We start from the raw sequence: 20370 nt of genomic DNA, 5'->3' as shown, positions 1-20370 counted from the left end.
CGAAGCTGCTCCGTTCCGCGCCGCCGCCGTTCCGGCCCCGCTGCCGGGCGGAGTCGGGGACCCGCGGGCGGTCGGACACGGCCCCACCGGGGTAAAGCGAAATGACGGTGGTAATATGAGCGTAGAATCATGGAATGGCTTGGGCGGGAAAGGACCTTTAAAGGCCGTCTGGTCCAACCCCCCCCTGCAACGAGCAGGGACATCTTCAACTAGAGCAGCGTGCTCAGAGCCCCGTCCAGCCTGGCCTTGAACACCTCCGGGGTTGGGGCAGCCACAGCTTCTCTGGGCAAGCTGGGTCAGTGCCTCACCACCCTCACAGTAAAGCATTTCTTCCTTATATCTAGTCTAAATCTCCACCTTTTCAGTTTAAAACCGTGCCCCCTTGTCCTACCGCTCCCCTGCCTGATCAAGAGTCCCTCTCCAGCTTTCCTGTAGTCCCTTTAGGGACTGGAAGGGGCTCTAAGGTCTCCCTGGAGTCTTCTCCAGGCTGAACAACCCCAACTCTCAGCCTGTCCTCACAGCAGAGGGGCTCCAGCCCTCACAGCATTTCCTTGGCCTCCCCTGGACCCACACCAAGAGGTCCATGTCCCTCCTGTGCTGAGGGCTCCAGAGCTGGAGGCAGCACTGCTGTTGGGGTCTCACCAGATCAGAACAGAGCAGAGGGGCAGCATCCCCTCCCTCGCCCTGCTGGCCACGCTGCTGGGGATGCAGCCCAGGATGTGGTTGGCTTTCTGGGCTGTGAGCACACGTTGTCAGCTCATGTCCAGCTCTTCACCCACCAGTACCCCCAAGTCCTTCTCCCCAGGGCCGCTCTCCATCCCTTCATCCCCCAGCCTGTACTGATGCTGGGGGTTGCCCCAACCCAGGTGCAGGACCTTGCACTTGGCCTTCTTGAGCCTCATGAGGTTCATACAGGCCCACCTCTCGAGCTCGTCCAGGTCCTTCTTGAAGGCGTCTCATCCTTCAGGCTTGTTGACTGCACCACTCAGTTTGGTGTCATCCACAAACTTGCTGGGGGTGCACACTATCCCACTGTCATTGATGAAGATATTGAACAGTACTGGCCCCAATACATACCCCTGACGGACACAACTTGTCACCGATCTTCATCTGGACATTGAGCTGTTGACCACTACCCTCTGGATGCAACCATGCAACCAATTCCTCGTGCACCAAACAGTCCACCCATCAAATCCATATCTCTCCAATTTAGAGAGAGGGTGTTGTGGAGGACTGTGCCAAAGGCCTTACAGAAGTCCAGATAGATGACATCCATAGCTCTTCCCTTGTCCACTGATATATTTACTCCATCATAGAAGGCCACTAGATTGGTCAGGCAGGATTTGCCCTTGGTGAAGCCATGCTGGCTGTCTCGAATCACCTCCCTGTCCTCCATGTGCCTTAGCATAGCTTCTAGGAGGATCTGTTCCATGATCTTCCCAGACACAGAGGTGAGGCTGACAGGTCAGTAGTTCCCAGGGTCCTCCTCTGTACGCTTTTTAAAGAAGGGTGCAATATTTCCCTTTTTCCAATCACTGGGGAATTCACCTGATTGCCGTGACTTTTCAAATATCATGGAGAGTGGCTTGGCAAATACGTCAGCCAATTCCCTCAGGACTCTGGGATGCTCTCATATGTTCAGGTTCCTCAGGTGGTCTTCTCTTACAGTGGGACCGACTTTGCTCCCCCAGTCCCTGCCTTGTGGTCCATCCACTCCAGAGGTGTGGGGAGAGAAGTTGCCAGTGAAGACTGAGGCAAAAAAGTTATTGAGTACCTCAGCCTTCTCCTCGTCCATTGTTACCAGTTTGCCAGTCCTGCTCATCGGGGGGGTATGCTTTCTTTGAACTTCCTTTTCTGGCTGACGTACCTGTAGAAGCCTTTTGAATTATTCTTTGCATCCATTGCCAAGTTCAGCTCCAGCTGGTAGTCCATGGTGTTTTGCCACAACCGCACAGATAAATAAAATAGCTGAAACAGGCGTTCCTGGGGGGCTCCTGGCAGCCCATGGCCACCCCCGAGCGAAGGGCCCAGGGAAGGTACCACAGGCTCAGACACCATGTCCTGGTTTCAGCTGAAACAGAGTTAATTTTCTTTCTAGTGGTTGCCGTGTCTCAGATTTGGTAGGAAAGGAATGTTAATAATACATATTGTTTTAGTTGTTGCTAGGCAATGTTTGTAGTTTTCAAAGACCTTTTTTCAGCCTCCCATAGAAGCAGAGAAGAAGCCGAGACAGAAGGATGGAACAGCCAACGGAATATTCCGTACCACAGATGTCATGCTCAGTGTATCAATGCGGTTAGACTGGGGGTGGGTACCTGTGATCACTGCTCAGGACAGTGCCAGTTCCCTGGGTGGTGAGAGTGACTTGTGTCATTATTATTATTGTTATTTTCCTTTTCTGATATTGATCTATTAAACTATCTTCATCTCAACCCACAAGGGTTTTTTGGGGTTTTTTCCCTTTTTTCCTTTCTTCTCCTCTTCACCATTTTCTCCCTGCCCTTCTTGGATTATTGTTATTTTCCTTTTCTGATATTGATCTATTAAACTATCTTCATCTCAACCCATAAGGGTTTTTTTTGGGTTTTTTCCCTTTTTTCCTTTCCTCTCCTCTTCACCCTCTTCTCCCTGCCCTTCTTGGGAGGGAAGAGGGGAAGCAAGCTGCCAGATGGGGTTAAACCATGACACAGTGACAGCACCACCACAGCCACAACACCAGAACTGGCCACCTTTATTGCCGCCAATGGCCTCTGGCACAGGGGAAGTGGGTGGGGAGGGAGCCATGGACCCCCAGCTCTCAGTAGCAAAGGGTTTGGGCCCCGGGGGAGCTTGTGCCCCCGACTGCTGTCCAGAGAAAGTCAGGCAGTGAGGGACGCCATGGCAGAACCGGTGGTCTTCAGCTCCAGCAGCAGGGCCAGCAGGAAGGGAAGGGGTGAAGGGGGCATCGTTGGTGCTGGATGTCCTTCTCCTCACCTTATCTCTATCCCCGGGGCTGATAGTGAACATCTGCTCCAAGCAGCAGGAAATTCTGGGAGAAAGAGAGAAAGTGTGGGGCTGCTACAGGCCCTGGCAGCCGCTTTCTGTTGCGGGCTGCCATGCTCCCCAGCACCCACCACGTTTTGGGGAAGGAGGATGGAAGGGCATGTGTGGTTCTGCCCTGTGCCTAATTTGAGCCCTGGAAGGGCTCTGAGGACATTTCACAGCCAGGCCTCGCAATAACTATTCAGCATCCTTGTAGTGGTGCCCATCTGGGGCTTCCCCAAGGCGTCCCACAAGAGGATCTTTCTCTGCTCCCCAGTCCCACAGGGTTCCTTCCACCAGGGATGGCAGGCGCTGCCTGTCCCACCAAAGGCAGATGTGTCTGGCAGCAACTGCTCCTCATGCACACACATGACCGCCAGCCGGGAAAGGCAAGAACTCAGAGTAACATTGCCACAGAGCTGCACGGGCTATAAAGGGTCATAGGAAATCCAGGCCCCAGGTTTAAGAACTGGAGAATGACGCGGTGCTGCCCTGGGGGTGCAAAGTGCAGATCCCCACTGTGTGCGTGGGAAAAGGGGGTCTCTGGTTTGCAGCTGTGCTGCTGGGACCCCAGTAAAGTGCACCCTCCTGCCCACCGCATCCCAGCACGGGAAGGGCAACTGGCTTTGTGCTGTGCAGCCAGCGGCAGGCAGCCAGTCTCGCTGGCAGGAGGCTCGGGGGCGGCAGGATGGGCTCTGGCTGGGGCTGGGTGCTCCCCTCACTCACCTGGTGAAACTGCACGAGGATATTGGAGAGCTGTATTCTGTCCAGCAGAGGCAGAGGGAAACCCTGATCTAACCTGGCTGGAAAAGACAACACACATGGCCACATTGGAACTGGAATGGGAGAAAGAGGGAGGACAGGCCGTGCAAAGCAGGCAGCCACCTCCCCCCCAGCCCTTTCTTCACCCCCACTGCTGCAGGAGTAGCCAGAGGAAAATCCTCCCAAGCTCCACAGAAGGGCTGGGGGCTGCATGTTGTGCCCTGCCACCCCCCGGGCCCCTGGCAGCCGCCAGCCCCGCTCTGGCCCCATGTGCTGGGGAGTCATGAGAAGCAGCGAGCAGGGGAGAGGGTCTGGAAAGCATTAGGGTGTGCATCGTGCTCATTTTTTTCCATTGTGTTCACTGCTGGATGCGTGTCACAGCACCGAGAGGCTCCTGCTCGCTGCTGCCCACAGCCTGCATCTGCCGGCGGCTTTTACGGCCATCTCCTGCACTCGCTGCAGGCTTTATCCACTGACCAGGCTTGGCAACGGCGATTTAATTATTGAGCTGGGGCTGCTCGGACAGAGTGACCTGGCCAGCGACTGCCCCAGCACCCCCATTCCCCCCAGCAGCTTCTCACCATTAATACGTGGGAGCAGGATACTGGAAGCAAAGATGTTCATTATGGACTGCAACGTTCGCACCTGGGAAGTGGAGAGAGGGCAAAAGAAAAGAGCTTTAGCCTCCACGACAGCAGGTGACCGGGCATTGGAGGATAATTAGAAGAAGCAGAGATAAGTAGCTGAAATGGGCACATGAGCCCTCTCCTTGGATCACCACAGAATCTCACCTCCATGCAGGGGGCTCTGGTCATGGTCAAGAATAGCTCACCTGGAAAGTGCCGACATCCGAATGCTTCAGAGAGAGCTTCATCCTGCGCAGAGACAGAAGTGGTGCTATAAAGGCTGTCCCAATTGAGGGAGCGGTTCTTACTCTGGAGCCACATGTTGATGCCCATATGGTTCCCACTCCCTCAACCCTGGTTCTTCCCTTCTGCACTGCATCACCATCCTGGGGCCTCACCAACTCACCTCTGTCCTTGGGAGCCCAGAACAGAAGCACCCCCAGCCACTGCCATGCATTGCACTGCTCCCTCTCCTTACCTGCCCACGTTCAGGCTCCCAACTATGTGGCCAGATTTTACGTTGATGACAGCGGACACGTTGCCTGTCTGGGGAGAGAACGCAGAGCTCCAGAAGTGCTCACCCCACCTCACACCAAACCAGACACCCGGGGGAACAGCTCCGACCAGCCAAAATGCAGCAGGACCGCTGCCTGTCCAGGGGCATGTTTACATGCAGTGTTAGCCCCGGCATTTGCCAGCTTGAGTATGTTTCTGTTGGGGACACCCCCGTTACACTACGACTGGGCTGGTTTTGGACGGCGTCCGGCACCTCTCCTGGCAGGAGCTTGGCAGCAATGGCTCAGCATTGCTGTACGCAGCAGGAGGATGAGGCACAGCTCAGACTCCCATCTTTGCCGTGCTGAGATGCAGGGCAGAGCTCACCAACCTCACCGTGTCAGTCAGAGCTGTGGCTGCCCTGGGAGCAGCCCAGCTAGGGCCACAGTCATCACTGCAGGCTGTGCCCAAACTCACCAGGCTGAGGAGGAAGAGAGGAGCCAGGCTGGAGTTGGGAAGGATGGCGTAAGCCTGGATATCCACAACAGGCTTGAGCGAGAGCCCTCCTGGTCCGATATTCAGGAACGGGGCAGAGGAGGCAGACAGCCTGAGCTTCATTGGCGTGTCTGGGTACATCTTCTCTAGCTGCAGAGGAGCATGGATAAGGTAGGCTCAGCAGCCCAAACCCCTGTTCCGGGTGTACACGTCCTTGCACAGAGCAAACCCGCAGCTGTGCACGGCAGGAGCTCTGGGGAGGGAAGGCTGGACTGCTCACCTGGGGAATGAAAGCTGAGAAGGTGGTGGTGTTCAAGTGGAACCCAACGTCCTTTGGGATCTGTGGGGAACGGACAGTGATGCAGGAGCAATGTGGCATGGCCGAGCCCGCAGTGATACCAGCCCTCCCATACCCATGTGCTGACATGCGAGATGGCCCCAGGCCCACCCTGCAACCCTCAGCATTCAGCCTCCAGGCAGCTCTTCTGGGGAGGCCTTCAAGTCCGCAGGCTGTTGCCGGAGCTCCTCTGCAAACTGAACCCGCTCCCTGGAGCCACAGGGACAGCCCGTGTCCCATCTGTGATGCTCACCGTGGAGTCTGTGATTTCGAAGACCAGTGCCCCGGCTGCATGGTAGGCAAAGCCGGCTGTGTTGAAGAAGTAGCTGGAGGCAGCAAAGTAAACCATGCGGTCATGATCCGGGGGTAAGGACAGCGCCAATGGTGGGAAGGGGACGGCAGAGCGGTTGGCCAGGGAGAAGCATTCACCCTGGGAGGAGGGAGAGAGGTCAAGCATAGAGGAGAGGTTGGTGGGCCTCACCCGCTGATGCAGGCTGGCAAACAGCACCTGCAAGAGGTACCAAAACCTGGTTCCCCACCTGCCTGCAACAATGGCATCGGCCAACTCAAGATTCCCCAGGGCAGCCTCTCACCTTCAGTTCCACATCCAGGGACTGGGCGGTAGCATTTGGGGGTGCCACCAAGGAGTAATCGACCCCAGCCACGGCATCTATCTTGGCTGTGACTGTAAAACACGGCACAAACGGATGAGTGAGAGGAACGTGGCACAGGAAAGCAGTGAGGAGATGGCTTCTGCTGATATCCAGGCAGTACCGTGCCCAGGCTTTGAGGTACAACAGCTCATTACCAGCTTCATGTGTGCTTGCTTCTGATTAGAAGCAAAAAAATCACATTTCCCACCTGACTGTTTCTCAGCCATAAGGACTACCTCCTGGGCCTAAAGAATGCACTGGGTCCGCTGGCTAAGGCAGCACTTGTCCCCGCCAGCTCTGCAGCATGGCTCATTGGAGACTGCGTAAAGGTGAGCAGTGTCTGCAGCCGGTGAGGATGCACAGTGGCAAATTTCTGCTGATGCAGTGTTCCCCAGCTCCCCACTTAGGTGCAGAAATACAAGGAAATGGGGAGATAAAACCCTGTCCTCATGGATGGGAAATGCTAGGAAGAAATGGTCCTAAAACCCCGTACGGTGGCCGTCAGGTACCTGGCAGGGTCTGGAGGTAAGGCTGGAGCTCTCTGTACACAGATTTGACTACGATGTCACAGACCTGTGGGAAAGAAAGGCAGTGAATCTGAGCAAGGGCAGCTCTGCCAGAGGTGGCCAGTTCACACGCTCCTGGTCGAAGCCTCAGCCATGCTCTCTGCTTCGCTGCACAGTGCCATTTGCTTCCTTGCAGAAGCCTGCTTAAATAAAAGATCTCACAAAACGACATTTGTCTCTACTCATCAGGCTGCATGTTAGTTAAGAGTCCAGGATACAAGCAGGGTATCCCTGGTGCAGCGACACAGATGAAGAGGCAGGACATAGCCTTGGGCACGGCTGTATTGACAGAGGGGTGCTGCTCTTCCTTGTGCCCAGCCAATATTCATCTGTTGGTCTTGGAACATCCCATTGCTGTCTGGGACAACAGACCTGCAGATGGGCAAACACAGCTATCACTCCCTTGAACGTGATCTCCTGGTGATGGTGTCCCCCTGGAACTGGGGACACAAGGACTGCCGAAGTGTGTGCAGCAAGAGCAGGAGGCAGACACGGGCTGCACCAGGACCCGGGGGCACAGCCTGGTCCCAGCCCTGCCCTCTCCTGCCTGTTGTCCCTCGCACCATCTCACGCATGGAGAAAGACACTGAGAAAGGTGCGTGGGGCAAAGGGGGCTCGGAGGAGGCACAGAGGTCAGCAGAGCTCCCCTCAGAGTCCCAGAGTTCCCCTCCTTCTGGGAGGCAAAGCAGCAGAAACGGCCTTGGAGCCCCGGTTTTGCCCTGCTGCCAGCCCATCTGCTGCTACGGCTCCTAGGGACTTGGGAAAGCCACTACATGGCATCGGGAATAGTGCCCGGGCAGGTGGGATCTGCTGCAGGAGTGGGATTTGCCTGTTCTCCAAGTGCCTCCTTCCTGAGCAAGGTTCACATCCAGGGAGGCTGTAACTCGTGCCAGTTAGTCTTGTAGTAATTACTGCTAACAGCTTGTTTCCATGTCTTGTTGCAGGTCTCCTGCGTGTCCCCTTTTGTACCGGGTGGATGGTAGTGGGGCCTCCCTGATGCACCCCGTTAAAACAAGATGGCAAGTGTCTCAAATCCAGAAATGAGAATTTCTCCCCCAGTGCTCCCCAAAGCATACAGGAGCATGGCTGTTGAAAGGACAGCTCTGATCAGGTTGTCTCTGTTACAGTGAGCTTGGCCGAGGCATAAGATCTAATTAACTGACCACATAGAAAGAAAAGTCTTTGTTAATTGGGAAGCAGTTATGCCGGGCTTTGGCAAAGGCTGCAGGTTTGGAATTCAGCCTGAGCCACACAATGCTATGCAGACTGCTGTTAGCGATGCCCAGTCCTCTGGTTTTCACCAAATTGGCAACACATCTGTGTGCTCTGGCTCTAGTTAAGTCCCTACGTCTGCTCCAATCCTTCTAGCACATCAGCTACAAGTGAGGGCTAAAGACCTCCAGAAAAACCCAGAGCTCTGCCCTGCTTCGCTCACATACCTCACTCTCCAAGATCTTCCGGAATCTGGACTCAATAGCACTGTAGAAAAGGTTGTAAAGCCATCTGCAGAGAAAACCAGAGAGGAGTCCTTCTTTAGCTCAGAGGCTGCTGCAGAAGTATTTGTCCAGGAAAGGGAGACCCTAGAGACGCCGGACATTTGGGAACATCATTCCCATACCAATTTGGCATCTAGCTTTTCCTCAGGGCTTACAGTTGCAAACAGCCCTGCTTGTAACCCACCTGCATGCAAGTCTATTGACTGCCTTAAATGTCCCTTAAATGTGCAGCCACAGCAGGAGAAATTCAAACCAGGATTAAGTTCACAGAATCACAGACTCTCCTAAATTGGAAAAGACCTGCAAGATCATCTATTCCAATCATTAACCTAACACTGACAAGCCCACCACTAAACCATGTCCCTGAGCACTATATCTACACGATCCTTAAATACCTCCAGGCATGCGGACTCCACCACTGCCCTGGGTAATGCGTTCCAATGCCTGATGACCCTTTCAGTAAAGAAATTCTTCCTAACGTCCAATCTAAACTTCCCTTGTTGCAACTTGAATCCATGTCTTCTTGTTCTATCACCTGTTACTTGGCAGAACAGGTCGACTCCCACCTCTCTGTAACCTCTTTTCAGATAGTTGTATAGAGATAAAAGGTCTCCCCTGAGCCTCCTTTTCTCCAGGCTAAACAACCCCAGTTCCCTCAGCCAGTCCTCATAAGACATGTGCTCCAGACCCATCACCAGTTCATTCAGTTGCACATCTGGATGAGAAGTATATCACAAGAGATGGCTCAGTAGGGGTGTGCCAGTGCAGGCAGCACGCAGGCAGAAGGGGCAGCCTCCAAGGGATTGCAGATATGCCAACATCTTATTCCTTGCACCAGGGCCTGGAAGCCACGTTCCCATGGCAGATGGGCTAACACACAGCGCTTCAAGGCCTGCACAGTGAAGTTACTTACCCTAACCTGCCCGAAAAGTGTGCTCGGACTTTGGAGATGCGGGTGCTGCAGTAAGAGGTGTCAATGGTGGGTTTCCCGGAGGTATCGCTGCCCAGCTTCAGATTGATTTTGATATAGACGTTCTCCACCTTCAGGTCAAATGAACCATGGTCGCGGCTGCAGGGTGAGGAGGATGAGAAAGGGACATTTCTTACTGGCGAGTCCTGGTCAAGGGACCACGAATCAGCCAGAGCTTTGGGCTGGATCTCTCTAGCTCAGGCTCTCCCTTGTCGTGAGCACCCAGAGGAGACCAAGAAGGCTTTTAAAGTTCAAAATTTCACTGGAACATAAAGTGGGAGAGGTAGCCTTTAAATAGAGAAGACCAAGAGCAAGTAGGGGAGATGGAAGAGTGGCAGGAGGGTTGATGCACAGCTCCTCCATTGTCCACCTTGTTCTTGCCTCCCACTCTGTTTTATCCATCTCAGTGGTTGTCCGAGTGGCAGTGACGTCTGCCCACCCCCGGTGCCGGTTCAGGTCTGTCCCTGTGGGTGCTCAGGAAGGTGCCCCCAGGACAAACAAGTGGGAGGGACCGTCCCTCCCACCCCAGGTGCCACAAGAGGGAAGATGGCTTTCATGTTTTCTCCCCAGCCACTTGCAAGTGGGATAAACGCTGCCTGGCCAGCTCTGAGGGCTCCTGGCATGGAGGGAGCCCTGGCTGGGCTCCCGCAGGGTGAGGGGCTCTCAGACGTGCATTGGGAATACAGCGGCTGCAGCCCAGCTGCAGGAAAGACAAATCAGCACATCTGGAGAGGGCAAAGCAACAGCTGCCCAGACACAAGGGGGAGGAGCTCTGAGGGCTCCTGGCATGGAGGGAGCCCTGGCTGGGCTCCCGCAGGGTGAGGGGCTCTCAGACGTGCATTGGGAATACAGCGGCTGCAGCCCAGCTGCAGGAAAGACAAATCAGCACATCTGGAGAGGGCAAAGCAACAGCTGCCCAGACACAAGGGAGAGGGACAGGAGAAAAATCACAAAGCAAAGCGCCCGAGCGGGGAATGGGAGAGCCAGGCACTTACACAAAGTGTATCTTCACCCGCCAGTTCCCAGCCACATCAGCAAACGCATTGGAGATAGCGACCTGCAGGCCCACGTTGGGGACCAGGGAAATCCGCGAGTATGGCAAGTGGAAACTGCGGAGGTCCAATCTAAAAATAAATAAATATAAAATAAGAGAAAAAAATGAAAAAGGACTTGAGGGGGTCTGCCTTGGCCCCAGGCACATGGCTGAGGAGGGTTGGTGGTAGCAGGACCACCGTGCTAGCAGCATCCCCAGCTCCCGTCCCACCACGACACAGCAATGGCTGGCAGGGATGCGCAGAGCAAAACAAAGTGGCACCTTTGGAAACGAGGTCCCTGCAGCCACCCAGACAGCAGCTCAAAACCCCATGCGGTGGGAGCAGACAGGTGCAACCATGCAGCAAGGAGCTGGGATCTCTGCAGGGGCTGCACTCCTGCTCCATGGCATGGAGGGGTCCTGCTCCCGTGGGCAAGGCAACCTCCACCGCCCGGGCTTCAATTGCACAAAATCCACCTGCACCCAGAGTGTTGTCACCCTGGTTTCCTTTTTCCCTTTGCGCAGGGGGTGAGGCAGGAATGTCTCTGCCTGCACTGAGGATGGGGCCAACATCTCTGGGAGCTATGGAGGAGACAGGACGGACCTCGCTGCTCTGGGGATCCCCATCCTACCCCACCCCTCCTGCTCCTCGCATGGGTTGGGGGGGCAGCGAGCCACTCTGGGACGCTGGCAGGGCTTACCTGGAGAGCTCATAGCGCACCTTCCCCACGTGCCGGATGCGAAAGTCACCCGAGATGTCTGGCAGCTTCAGATGGGCCAGCTCCTTCTCCAGAATTGCGATCCCCTGCTGATGGGCTGCAGTGGCAGAGGGAGAGCATCACTGCCACACACTTCCCACGGGAGCTGACAGCATGCACCAGGCACACAGAAAAAGGGTTAAAGGAAAAACCGAGGCAATGCTCTGGCTGCTTTCCACCTCCCAGGCTATCTTTACAGCTAATCTCAGAGAACAGAGCCCTCTGAGCACACTGGCAAATGCCTGATCTCCGCCCAGTTGCAGGCCCCAGGTAAAGATGGAGGCCAGGTGGCATGGAAAGCGGGGAGAGGTCCCAGTCCTCACTCTCCGGGCTGGACACTGTGTAAGGTGTGTGGGAAATCCCAGGTACTGCACCACTCCGTGTCCAGCACTGTCAGGCAAAGCTCGATGGAGCCCATGTCCCAGGGAGAAGCACAGCGTGAGCGGGTGCTGCATCCCTTGGGGAAGGGGAATCATGTCCTCCTCTCCCGCACGGCTGCCGGAGCTGCCAGGTAAATGAGCTGTTTCTCACACAGTGTATTTCAATCCATAACAGCACTCTGCTGGAGCTGAGGCTCTGCCGGCCTCAATAAAAGCAGCGTGGGGCCCATCCATCTCCGTCACTGCACGCCCTGCAGCTCCCTACCCCCTCTCTCCTCTGCAGCTCACTCCTGTGGGGCTCACAGCTCGGCTGCCCAGACATGAGCCATGAGAGAAGGATCCTTCTGCCCTGCCAGCCCCGTGCCTCCCCCAACACCACCGTGGCACTGCCCCCCAAGACCCCGCAGTGCCGGGCCCTTTGCAGGGCCTCCATGAAGGTGGTGGTGTGGGCAGACGGGTGCATCAGCGGGAAGTCCCGGGCAATGGTGCATTCAGCACCCATGGCCAAGGATCCCCACTTCCTGCCCCAGCACCCTCCGTACTCCAAGGGGGCGCCCAGCTCCGCGCCTCAGCCACCAGCACACCTAAAGAAGAGAAATCAGAAGCCAAACCCACCATAGTCCAAGCCTGCCTGGGTGATCCTCACCACGAAGCCGGGGTTGGTGGCCCCAGCAAGTGTTAGGCACAAAGCCAGCGCCCCGCCAGCCACTGCCAGGCTCTGCGCTCCCATCCTGGCTGCCCCACGGCGCCGCACTGCTGCTGAGCTCTCCCTGCCCACACCGCCTTTATATCCATGCCAAAACGGGAACCGCACGCAAGGGAGGCGTGCAGAGCCACTGCCGCAGCCCACACGGGGCGTCCCCCGGAGCCCCAGGGCTTCCTGCTTTGCAATTGCCCCACTCCTCTGCACTGGTGGCACCCGCGCCTATGGCATGGCATGGCAAACCTGCACCCAGCGGCACATGCGCTGCCTCTCATCACAGGCAGGGAAAGGGATAGAGAAAACCAGGAGGCGGCAGCTCAGTTCCAGCTCTATGTTGGGAGCAAACAGTCCCTGCCTGCAGCAGAGGCAGGTGCTCACTGAAGCAGACCCGCTGTGGGGACGGGTTTGGCTCTGCCAGCTGTGTTTGATGGGGCTGTGTTCTCACTGTTTGCTCTGCCTGCTCTGCTCTGCTCTGCCTTCGCAGAGCAAAGGCTGCAAACAGCCCGGGCTGTCCCCGAGCCCTCTGCCAGCTCTGCTGCCCCTCACCCCATCCCACGGGGCTCCCGGTCTGCTCTGCGGTCCCGGGCATTAGCTGCTGCTGTCATGACACATACCTGCCAAAGGCACCAGTTGTGACCAGAGCAGCCTTGGGCACAGCAAGGGCTAAAGAAAGCAAGTTACGGTCTCTTACTCCATGTGAGCAGACCCCGGAGTCCCCCCACACCCAGCAGGGCTGGCCAAGGGGCATCTTCCTAGGCTGAGTGGCCACTGCGGGGCACTGGGAGCAACTAAACCAGTGAGGTGCCCTCCACCTCCAGCCCCAGGCACCGGCCTCTGTCACAGAGCAGCCGTGCATGCAAGGAGATGTCCAGCGCCCCGGAACAAACCCCAAAGGCAAAACTTCTGGGACTCTGACACATCACACCGCTTGGGCTCAGGATGGCTGGAGATGGGCATGGGAGCTGGGTGCAGCCAGGCACGGGCAAGGGGGGAGCAGCACCATGGATGAAAGCCCTGGAAGGAGGAGGGGCCTGAGGAAGCTGGTTAATATTCAAGGATCACCTCCTCCAAGCTCAGGAGCAATGTATCCTAACAAAGAGGAAGTCAGCCCAAAACGCCAGGAGGCCTGCACGGATGAACAAGGAGCTCTTGGACAAGCTCAGGCACAAAAAGGAAGCCTATAAAGGGTGGAAGCAAGGACAGGTAGCCTGGGAGGAACACAGAGAAATTGTCTGTGCAGCCAGGGATCAGGTTAGGAAAGCTAAAGCCCAGATAGAGTTAAATCTGGCCAGGGACATCAAGGGAAACAAGAAAAGGTTCTATAGGTACATCAGTGATAAAAGGAAGACTAGGGAAAATGTGGGCCCTCTCCGAAAGGAAATGGGAGACCTGGTGACCCGGGATATGGAGAAGACTTTTTTTGCCTCAGTCTTCACCAGTAAGTGCTCTAGCCACACTGCCCAAGTTACAGAAGGCAAAGGCAGGGACTGGGAGAATGAAGAACCGCCCGCTGTAGGAGAAGATAGGGTTTGAGATCATCTAAGGAACCTGAAGGTGCACAAATCCATGAGACCTGATGAGATGCATCCACAGGTCCTGAGGGAAGTGGCAGATGAAGTTGCGAAGCCTCTATCCATCATATTTGAGAAGTCATGGCAGTCCAGTGTGCTGACTGGAAAAGGGGAAACATAACCCCCATTTTTAAAAAGGCAGAAAAGGAAGACCCAGAGAACTACAGGCCACTCAGTCTCACCTCTGTGTCCAGCAAGATAATGGAGCAGATCCTCCTGGAAACTATGCTAAGGCACACGGAAAATAGGAGGTGATGGGTGACAGCCAACATGGCTTCACTAAGGGCAAATCGTGTTTGACAAATTTGGTGGCCCTCTAACGGCAGCATTACAGCATTAGTGGATAAGGGAAGAGCAACTGACATCGTCTACCTGGACTAGTGCAAAGCATTTGACACTGTCCTGCACAACATCCTTGTCTCTAAACTGGAGAGACATGGATTTGACAGATGGATCATTTGGTGGATAAGGAATTGGCTGGATAGTTGCACTCAAAGAGTTGTGGTCAACGGCTCAATGTCCAATGCCCAGTTCCTCAGGGATCGGTACTGGAACTGGTGCTGTTTAACATCTTTGTTGGCAACATGGACATGGACAAGTGGGATTGACTGCACCCTCAGGAAGCTTGCCAACGACACCAAGCTGTGTGGTGTGGTCAACATGCTGGAGGGAAGGGATGCCATCCAGAATGACCTTGACAGGCTTGAGAGGTGAGCTCATGTTAACCTCATGAAGTTCAACAAGGCCAAATGCACGGTCCTGCACATGGGTCAGGACAATCCCAAGCACAAATACAGGCTGAGCAGAGAATGGATCGAGAGCAGCCCTGAGAAGGACTTGGGGGGTTGATGAGAAGCTCAACATGAGCAGGCAATGTGCGCTGGCAGCCCAGAAAGCCAACCGCATTCTGGGCTGCATCAAAAGAAGCATGGCCAGCAGGTCAAGGATGGAGGAAGGTGATTCTCCCCCTTTACTCCGCTCTGGTGAGACCCCACTTGGAGTACTGCATCCAGCTCTGGGGCCCCCAACATAAGAAGGACAGTTGGACCAGGTCCAGAGGAGGGCCACAAAGATGATCAGAGGGCTGGAGCGCCTCCCCTACAAAGACAGTCTGAGAGTTGGGGTTGTTCAGCCTGGAGAAGAGAAGTCTCCAGGGAGACCTCATTGTGACCTTCCAGTACCTAAAGGGGCTACAGGAAAGCTGGGGAGGGTCTCTTGATCAGGGAGTGTGATAGGATGAGGGGTAATGGTTTTAAACTGAAAGAGGGGAGATTTAGACTAGATATTAGGAAGAAATTCTTGACTGTGAGGGTGGTGAGACATTGGCCCAGGTTGCCCAGAGAAGTTGTGGAAGCTTCATCCCTGGAGGTGTGGAACATTTCCACCCTGGAGGTGTTCAAGGCCAGGCTGGATGGAGCTTTGAGCAACATGGTCTGGTGGGAGGTGTCCCGGCTCATGGCAGGGGCTTTGTAACTAGATGATCTTTAAGGTCCCTTCCAGCTCTCTATGATTCCATGATTCCTTGGAGCCTCCCTCGAGACCCGCTCACCCCCAGCCCCATACACAGCGGTGAAGGGAAAAAGAAATTATTTAAGTTACTTTCATTTCCCTTTGGGGAAGCGGCAGGACCTGGCACAGGAAACGTGCTGCAGCTGATTCAGACAGATCTCATGCTGGATCCAGGGAAGTCCTGCTTGCCGCAGGACACCTCCCTGAGTCATGCACTTGTGAAATACAGATATTGCTCAAGCACAGCCCGTGGCTGTGTCCGGTGGGGCTGCAGCCCCAGGAGGCCCCGAGGGATGGGGCGAGCGGAGCCTGGGTGTCTGTGCTGAAGAAATCTGACATGTGGAGGAGGCTGGAGGGACCGGGGCTCTCGGATCCACTCTGCCTTTCTTTCTCTGAGTTTCAGACGCCGGCACTTGCAGGCTGCCTGGCAGACGGACAGCAAGCGCCCACCAGACCGGCACGCGTGGCTGTGGCTTTGGAGAGCGGCACTGCTGTCATTGTCTGCTCTCGGACCCAGGGCAGGAAAACAAGGACACAGCAACCCAGCAGGTCTGGTGCTGATGGTGCCTGCCAGAGTGGGACAAACAGCCCACAGCAGAGCCGTGTCCCATGGGCACCCAGACTGCATCCACGGGCTGTGATCCCACCAGTGCCAGCCCCAATCCATCCCTGGGGTCCAGGAGCCCATGGGCAGAGCTCATTTTGCCCAGAGAGAAGCCAAGAGCAGAGGAGAAAGTTAAAAGGCCAAATCCTCACTTGTAGCCCCCATGGTGCCATGACCTTGCCACTGCCTGTCATCAGCGCTTTGCTGTGTTTTGCTCAGTGTGGAGAAGAAGGTCCCCAAACCCTCCCGTCCGTGACACATTATCTCAGCAGAGCTGTTTCGAAACAATATTTAAGACATTCAGGACAAGCACTGAGGAAACAGAACCTCTTCCATGAGGAGAAACGAAATTTTACAGGGAGCAGCACAGAGAGGAAGCAAAACCGGAGAGTCTTCCTTCTGGGTTTGAGCAAGTTTTAAAGTTAAACTGAAAAAAACACCTTCAAATAGCACAAGCTCTGACCAAACACTCCCCTGTTTGGCAAAGAACAGTTGAAACCACATCTAAGACCCAACACCGCCAGCTGTTCCCGGTAGTGCTTCCTGCGATGGATGACAGCAGGGAGCTGAGCGTGAAATCCTGCCCTGCCTGACCTGACCCTTCGGAGGGGAAAAGGCTTTGCTTGACAGGCTGCTCCGCCGGGGAAGGACTGGTCCCCCCAAGGCTGCTGGGGCTGGACTGGGGTTTGCTGGGCTGTACATGCAGCAAAGAACCCTCGTCAGGTGGAAACCAATGCGCTGGGAAGGCAGGGAGCTGCAGGAGGTCCATCTCCTGTGCTACCAGCTGTCCCTTGCCCAGGGCTGTGGGTCAGGACGTCCTCCCTGCTGTCCCCAGGCCACCCCACCCTGCTCCCCAGGTCAGGGCTTCCTCTGGCCCCACACGCTCTTCAGCACGTGCAAGCAGTTCCCGATCCTGCTGACAGCTCTTTCTGCATCCCTCGTGTGACGCAATGGCCCAAACCACCCCGCAATCGCATGCTGGGGCTCCCTGAGGGGACCTCGGGGGTTGGGCTCTGCTCCATCCCCAGCAGCCGCTACCTTGGATCGGCTGGGCTCGCTGCCACACCGAGCCCCTGCCCGGGTGAGCGACCTGGCTAGGGCTGGCTGCACCCCAGCCGTCCCCAGGACAGCTTTTGGCAGATGCAGGGCAGCGCGGCAGGCGTTATTGATCCTGGAGCTGCGAGCAAGGACATCCGGACATGTTTGCTTTCTGCAAGGAAATCTGGCCACATCCGTTTGCCACAGTGCCACAACGGCCCTGGGAATTCCCCGGGATTCGGGCAGTGCGTGCTGGTGCCAGCGGCATCGCTGCTGCCGCTCGTTTGTCTCTCAGCCACACTGAGCCCCTTCCCGGCTGAGCGACCCGACGAGGGCTGGCTGCACCCCAGCTGTCCCCAGGACAGGTTTGGCAGAGGCAGGGCAGCGCGGCGGGTGTTATTGATCATCGGGCTGCAAGCAAGGACACCCAGACATGTTTGCCTTCGGCAAGGAAATCCGGCAACATCTGTTTCCCGCAGTGCCACAACCACCCCGGGGATTCCTCAGGATTTGAGCAGCTCGTGCCAGTGCCAGAGGCATCGCTGCTGCCGCGCGTTTGGCTCCCGCTTGCAGCTGCGGGGCAGAGCTGTGGGCTGGCAAACGCTCTGCTGGGGAAACGCAGGGGAAAACCCAGGGACTTGGCAAGAAAAGTGAAAGCGACCCAGCTGGTTTTGGGGGGAAAGTGGAAAACAGAAGTCCGCAGCCAGACATAAAACCTCCTTCTCTCATTGCCAGCCAGGTCAAGTTCACTGCCGCCGACAGGACAGGGCTCTGACTAGACATGGCCACCATGGTTGTCTCTAGACCCGCAGGGACTTCACCCAGATGTTGGTGAAATACTGTCAGCGATGAGATGCAGGGGGAGCTGCGGCTCCTGCCCCGCTCCCATGTGCGCGGGATCACTGCCAGCCTGACACTGCCCACTGTCACCTGCAAGTCCCTGACGACCTTTGATCCAGCAGCATCTAAAAATACAGCCGGGGGACACGTGGGGGCTCCTCCGCTGTTATTTTCCCAGCTGCAGGATCGGTATGACCCAGCCCCAGCTGTTCCTGGAGCCGGGAAGGCTCTCCGCCAGCACGGGGTCACTGCTGACGCCAGCCCTGACCGCTGCATCAAAAACAGGCGACTGGGAACACCCGGGGACCCGAGAGCTAAAAAAGCAGGAGCCCTGCGGGACATGGCCAGCAGCTGCAACCGGCAGATGAGGACCCTGGGTGCAGGGACACGGCCACAAGCGACGAGGCTCCCAGCAGGAGCTCAGCCCCAGAGACCCTCCCCAATGCTGGGCTCACCACCCTTGCCCTCCCTCCGCCCCAACATCCCGGTGACATCCCAAGGGTCCCCCAGGCACCAGTGCTGCAGCCAGGGTGTCTTCTCCACCCGCTGAGGGCTGCCATTGCCCCCAGACAGGCAGGCTCCTCTCGCAGCACGCCGGCTTGTGACATGAGGTCTGGAAGCCTCATGGGAGACAAAAGGGGACGCAGAGAGCTGAGGGGGATGATTTTGCAGAAAAGTAAAAATAAAAATGCAGGAATGGTGACCTCGGGCAGAGCCTGGGGGGATCTGAATGGTGGCTCTGTGCCGATGGAGGGGCAGGGCAGGAGGCCACATGCAGCCTGTCCCAGCAGCTGCTCGGGACAAACAGGACATGGAGAAAGGGAGCAAAAGAAGAGGTTGAGCTCATGGGGTCAGGGGCCCCAGGGTGGCAGGGGCACCCGGGAACTCTGCCTTTTGCTGGGCAGACTTGGTCCCCAGCAACCCCGCTCCCACCTCCAAGCCTTGGTGCCTCAGGGCAGCAGGAGGGCACAGGGAGCTGCTTTGGGGTGCTCCAGGGATGTAGGGCTGGATCCAGCCACGCTGCGTGCATTGGCAGGGTGGGCTGGTTTAGTGCAGCTGATAAGAGCACCCCAGGACCCAGACTGGGAGCTGCTGCCCTTGGGCACTGCAGGGTGCCATATCCCACTGGTTTTGGCTTCACATCCTTCCCCTCCTGCTCACCAGTGCCACAGAGGGATCCTACCTACTGGCACGGGACCCAGTCAGCCACACTGCCTCCCTCCTCATCCAGCCCCGGTGCCTTATGAGCCAAAGTAATTTCTTGGGCTCATTTCAGAGGTAACCAGGCAATTAAAGAAGGTCAGAGCATGAGCTCATACTCCCCTTGCACTCAGTGAGACTATAAAAAGGCTGAAGCAGAGTATGTGAACTAACGCAATTAAAGGAGCAATTGGCTGCTGGTGGGGAAGGGAGGAGCTGGTCCAGCGGGCCCCAATTTGTATTAGGGTTCCTGGGCAGATGGCTTGGATGGGCTCTGAGCTGAGGGCCAGTCCCACATGGAGCTGTGGTGGTACCTGTGGGTCTAGAGCTGTGTGCTGGGCTGCAGCCAAACACTCCAGCCCCGCTCCCCACGGCCCAGCCTCTGCCCGCCCTGCACAACCACCGGTGCCTGAGCCCTTGCAGCACTCGTGATCTGTACTGGCGACAAAAGGGCTCTTGCTAGCTCCCAAGGAAATGGGAAGCAAACGCAAAGCCCTCCCTGGCGCCGTCCTCCCTCCAAACAAGCCAGCAACCCAGCTGTACCTCCTCCCGTCTCGGCTTGTTTTCACAGCGCGTCCTTTGGCCGCTCGCTAACCCCTGACCAAATGTTCATTATCGAGACTGCTTGCGGCCCACGCTGTGGCCGTCCCACTCGTCCCTGGTCCTGTCACCCATCCCAGCCCCGGTCCTGTCCTTGAGCCCATGCCCATGAACACGACAGCGAACACGACTTCAGCCTGGGCAGGGAGCAGAGGCTCCGAGGGCGCCGGACACTGTGCCCGGGGATTGAAGAGCTGTGCTGAGCAGCAGTGGTTTGCTTTAGGATAGACCAAATCTGTGGCTTTGGCTCTTATGCTGATTGTTTTTGTACAACCTTTGGTTGTTAAATCACATAATTCTGCCTTCAAGGAGGTACTTTCCATCGCTGAAACATCCAAAGAGCCATAAGAGACACTTTTCTTCCGCCATGCTTTTAGGCCAATTCAGAAACGAGACCTCCGCGCTGCGCTAAGTGCTCTGTTCCCATCACAAACCAGTCCTGACGGGGCCTGTGTTTATTTAAAAAGAGGGAAGCCACCACAAATACTGCATGCCTGCATGTATGCGCACACGCAGACGGGACGCCTGCATACACACACACACACAGACAGACAGACAGACAGATCTTTGCCTTTTCCCGGTGTCGGGAGCTCCCGGGGCTACTCCGTGGACCGGGGGGGGCAGCGGAGAGCCCCTCCCCGGCACCGTGCGGCGGGGGCCGGGGCAGGACACGCCGGGGGCCTTTTTCTCCGGGGGTCTTGCACGCACCCCCC

General features: G+C 56.4%; 1 protein-coding gene across 1 annotated transcript; it reads right to left on the bottom strand.

The window, feature by feature from the left end:
* Window positions 1–2980: 2980 nt before the first annotated feature.
* Window positions 2981–12322, bottom strand: BPI (bactericidal/permeability-increasing protein). The gene is made up of 15 exons (XM_009893529.1): window positions 12208–12322; window positions 11156–11270; window positions 10417–10545; window positions 9365–9520; window positions 8395–8458; window positions 6899–6962; window positions 6330–6421; window positions 5990–6166; window positions 5680–5739; window positions 5382–5549; window positions 4888–4955; window positions 4616–4658; window positions 4365–4428; window positions 3748–3824; window positions 2981–3028 (listed from the first exon to the last, which is right to left on the bottom strand). The coding sequence occupies exons 1-15, from the start codon at window positions 12320–12322 to the stop codon at window positions 2981–2983; spliced, it is 1440 nt and encodes a 479-aa protein (XP_009891831.1).
* Window positions 12323–20370: the final 8048 nt, after the last annotated feature.

Source organism: Charadrius vociferus, unplaced genomic scaffold, assembly GCF_000708025.1.
Source record: "Charadrius vociferus isolate BGI_N301 unplaced genomic scaffold, ASM70802v2 scaffold259, whole genome shotgun sequence".
Taxonomy (NCBI): Eukaryota; Metazoa; Chordata; class Aves; order Charadriiformes; family Charadriidae; genus Charadrius; species Charadrius vociferus.
The sequence above is the reverse complement of the archived record's forward strand: the minus strand, read 5'-3'. Positions and strand labels throughout refer to the sequence as shown.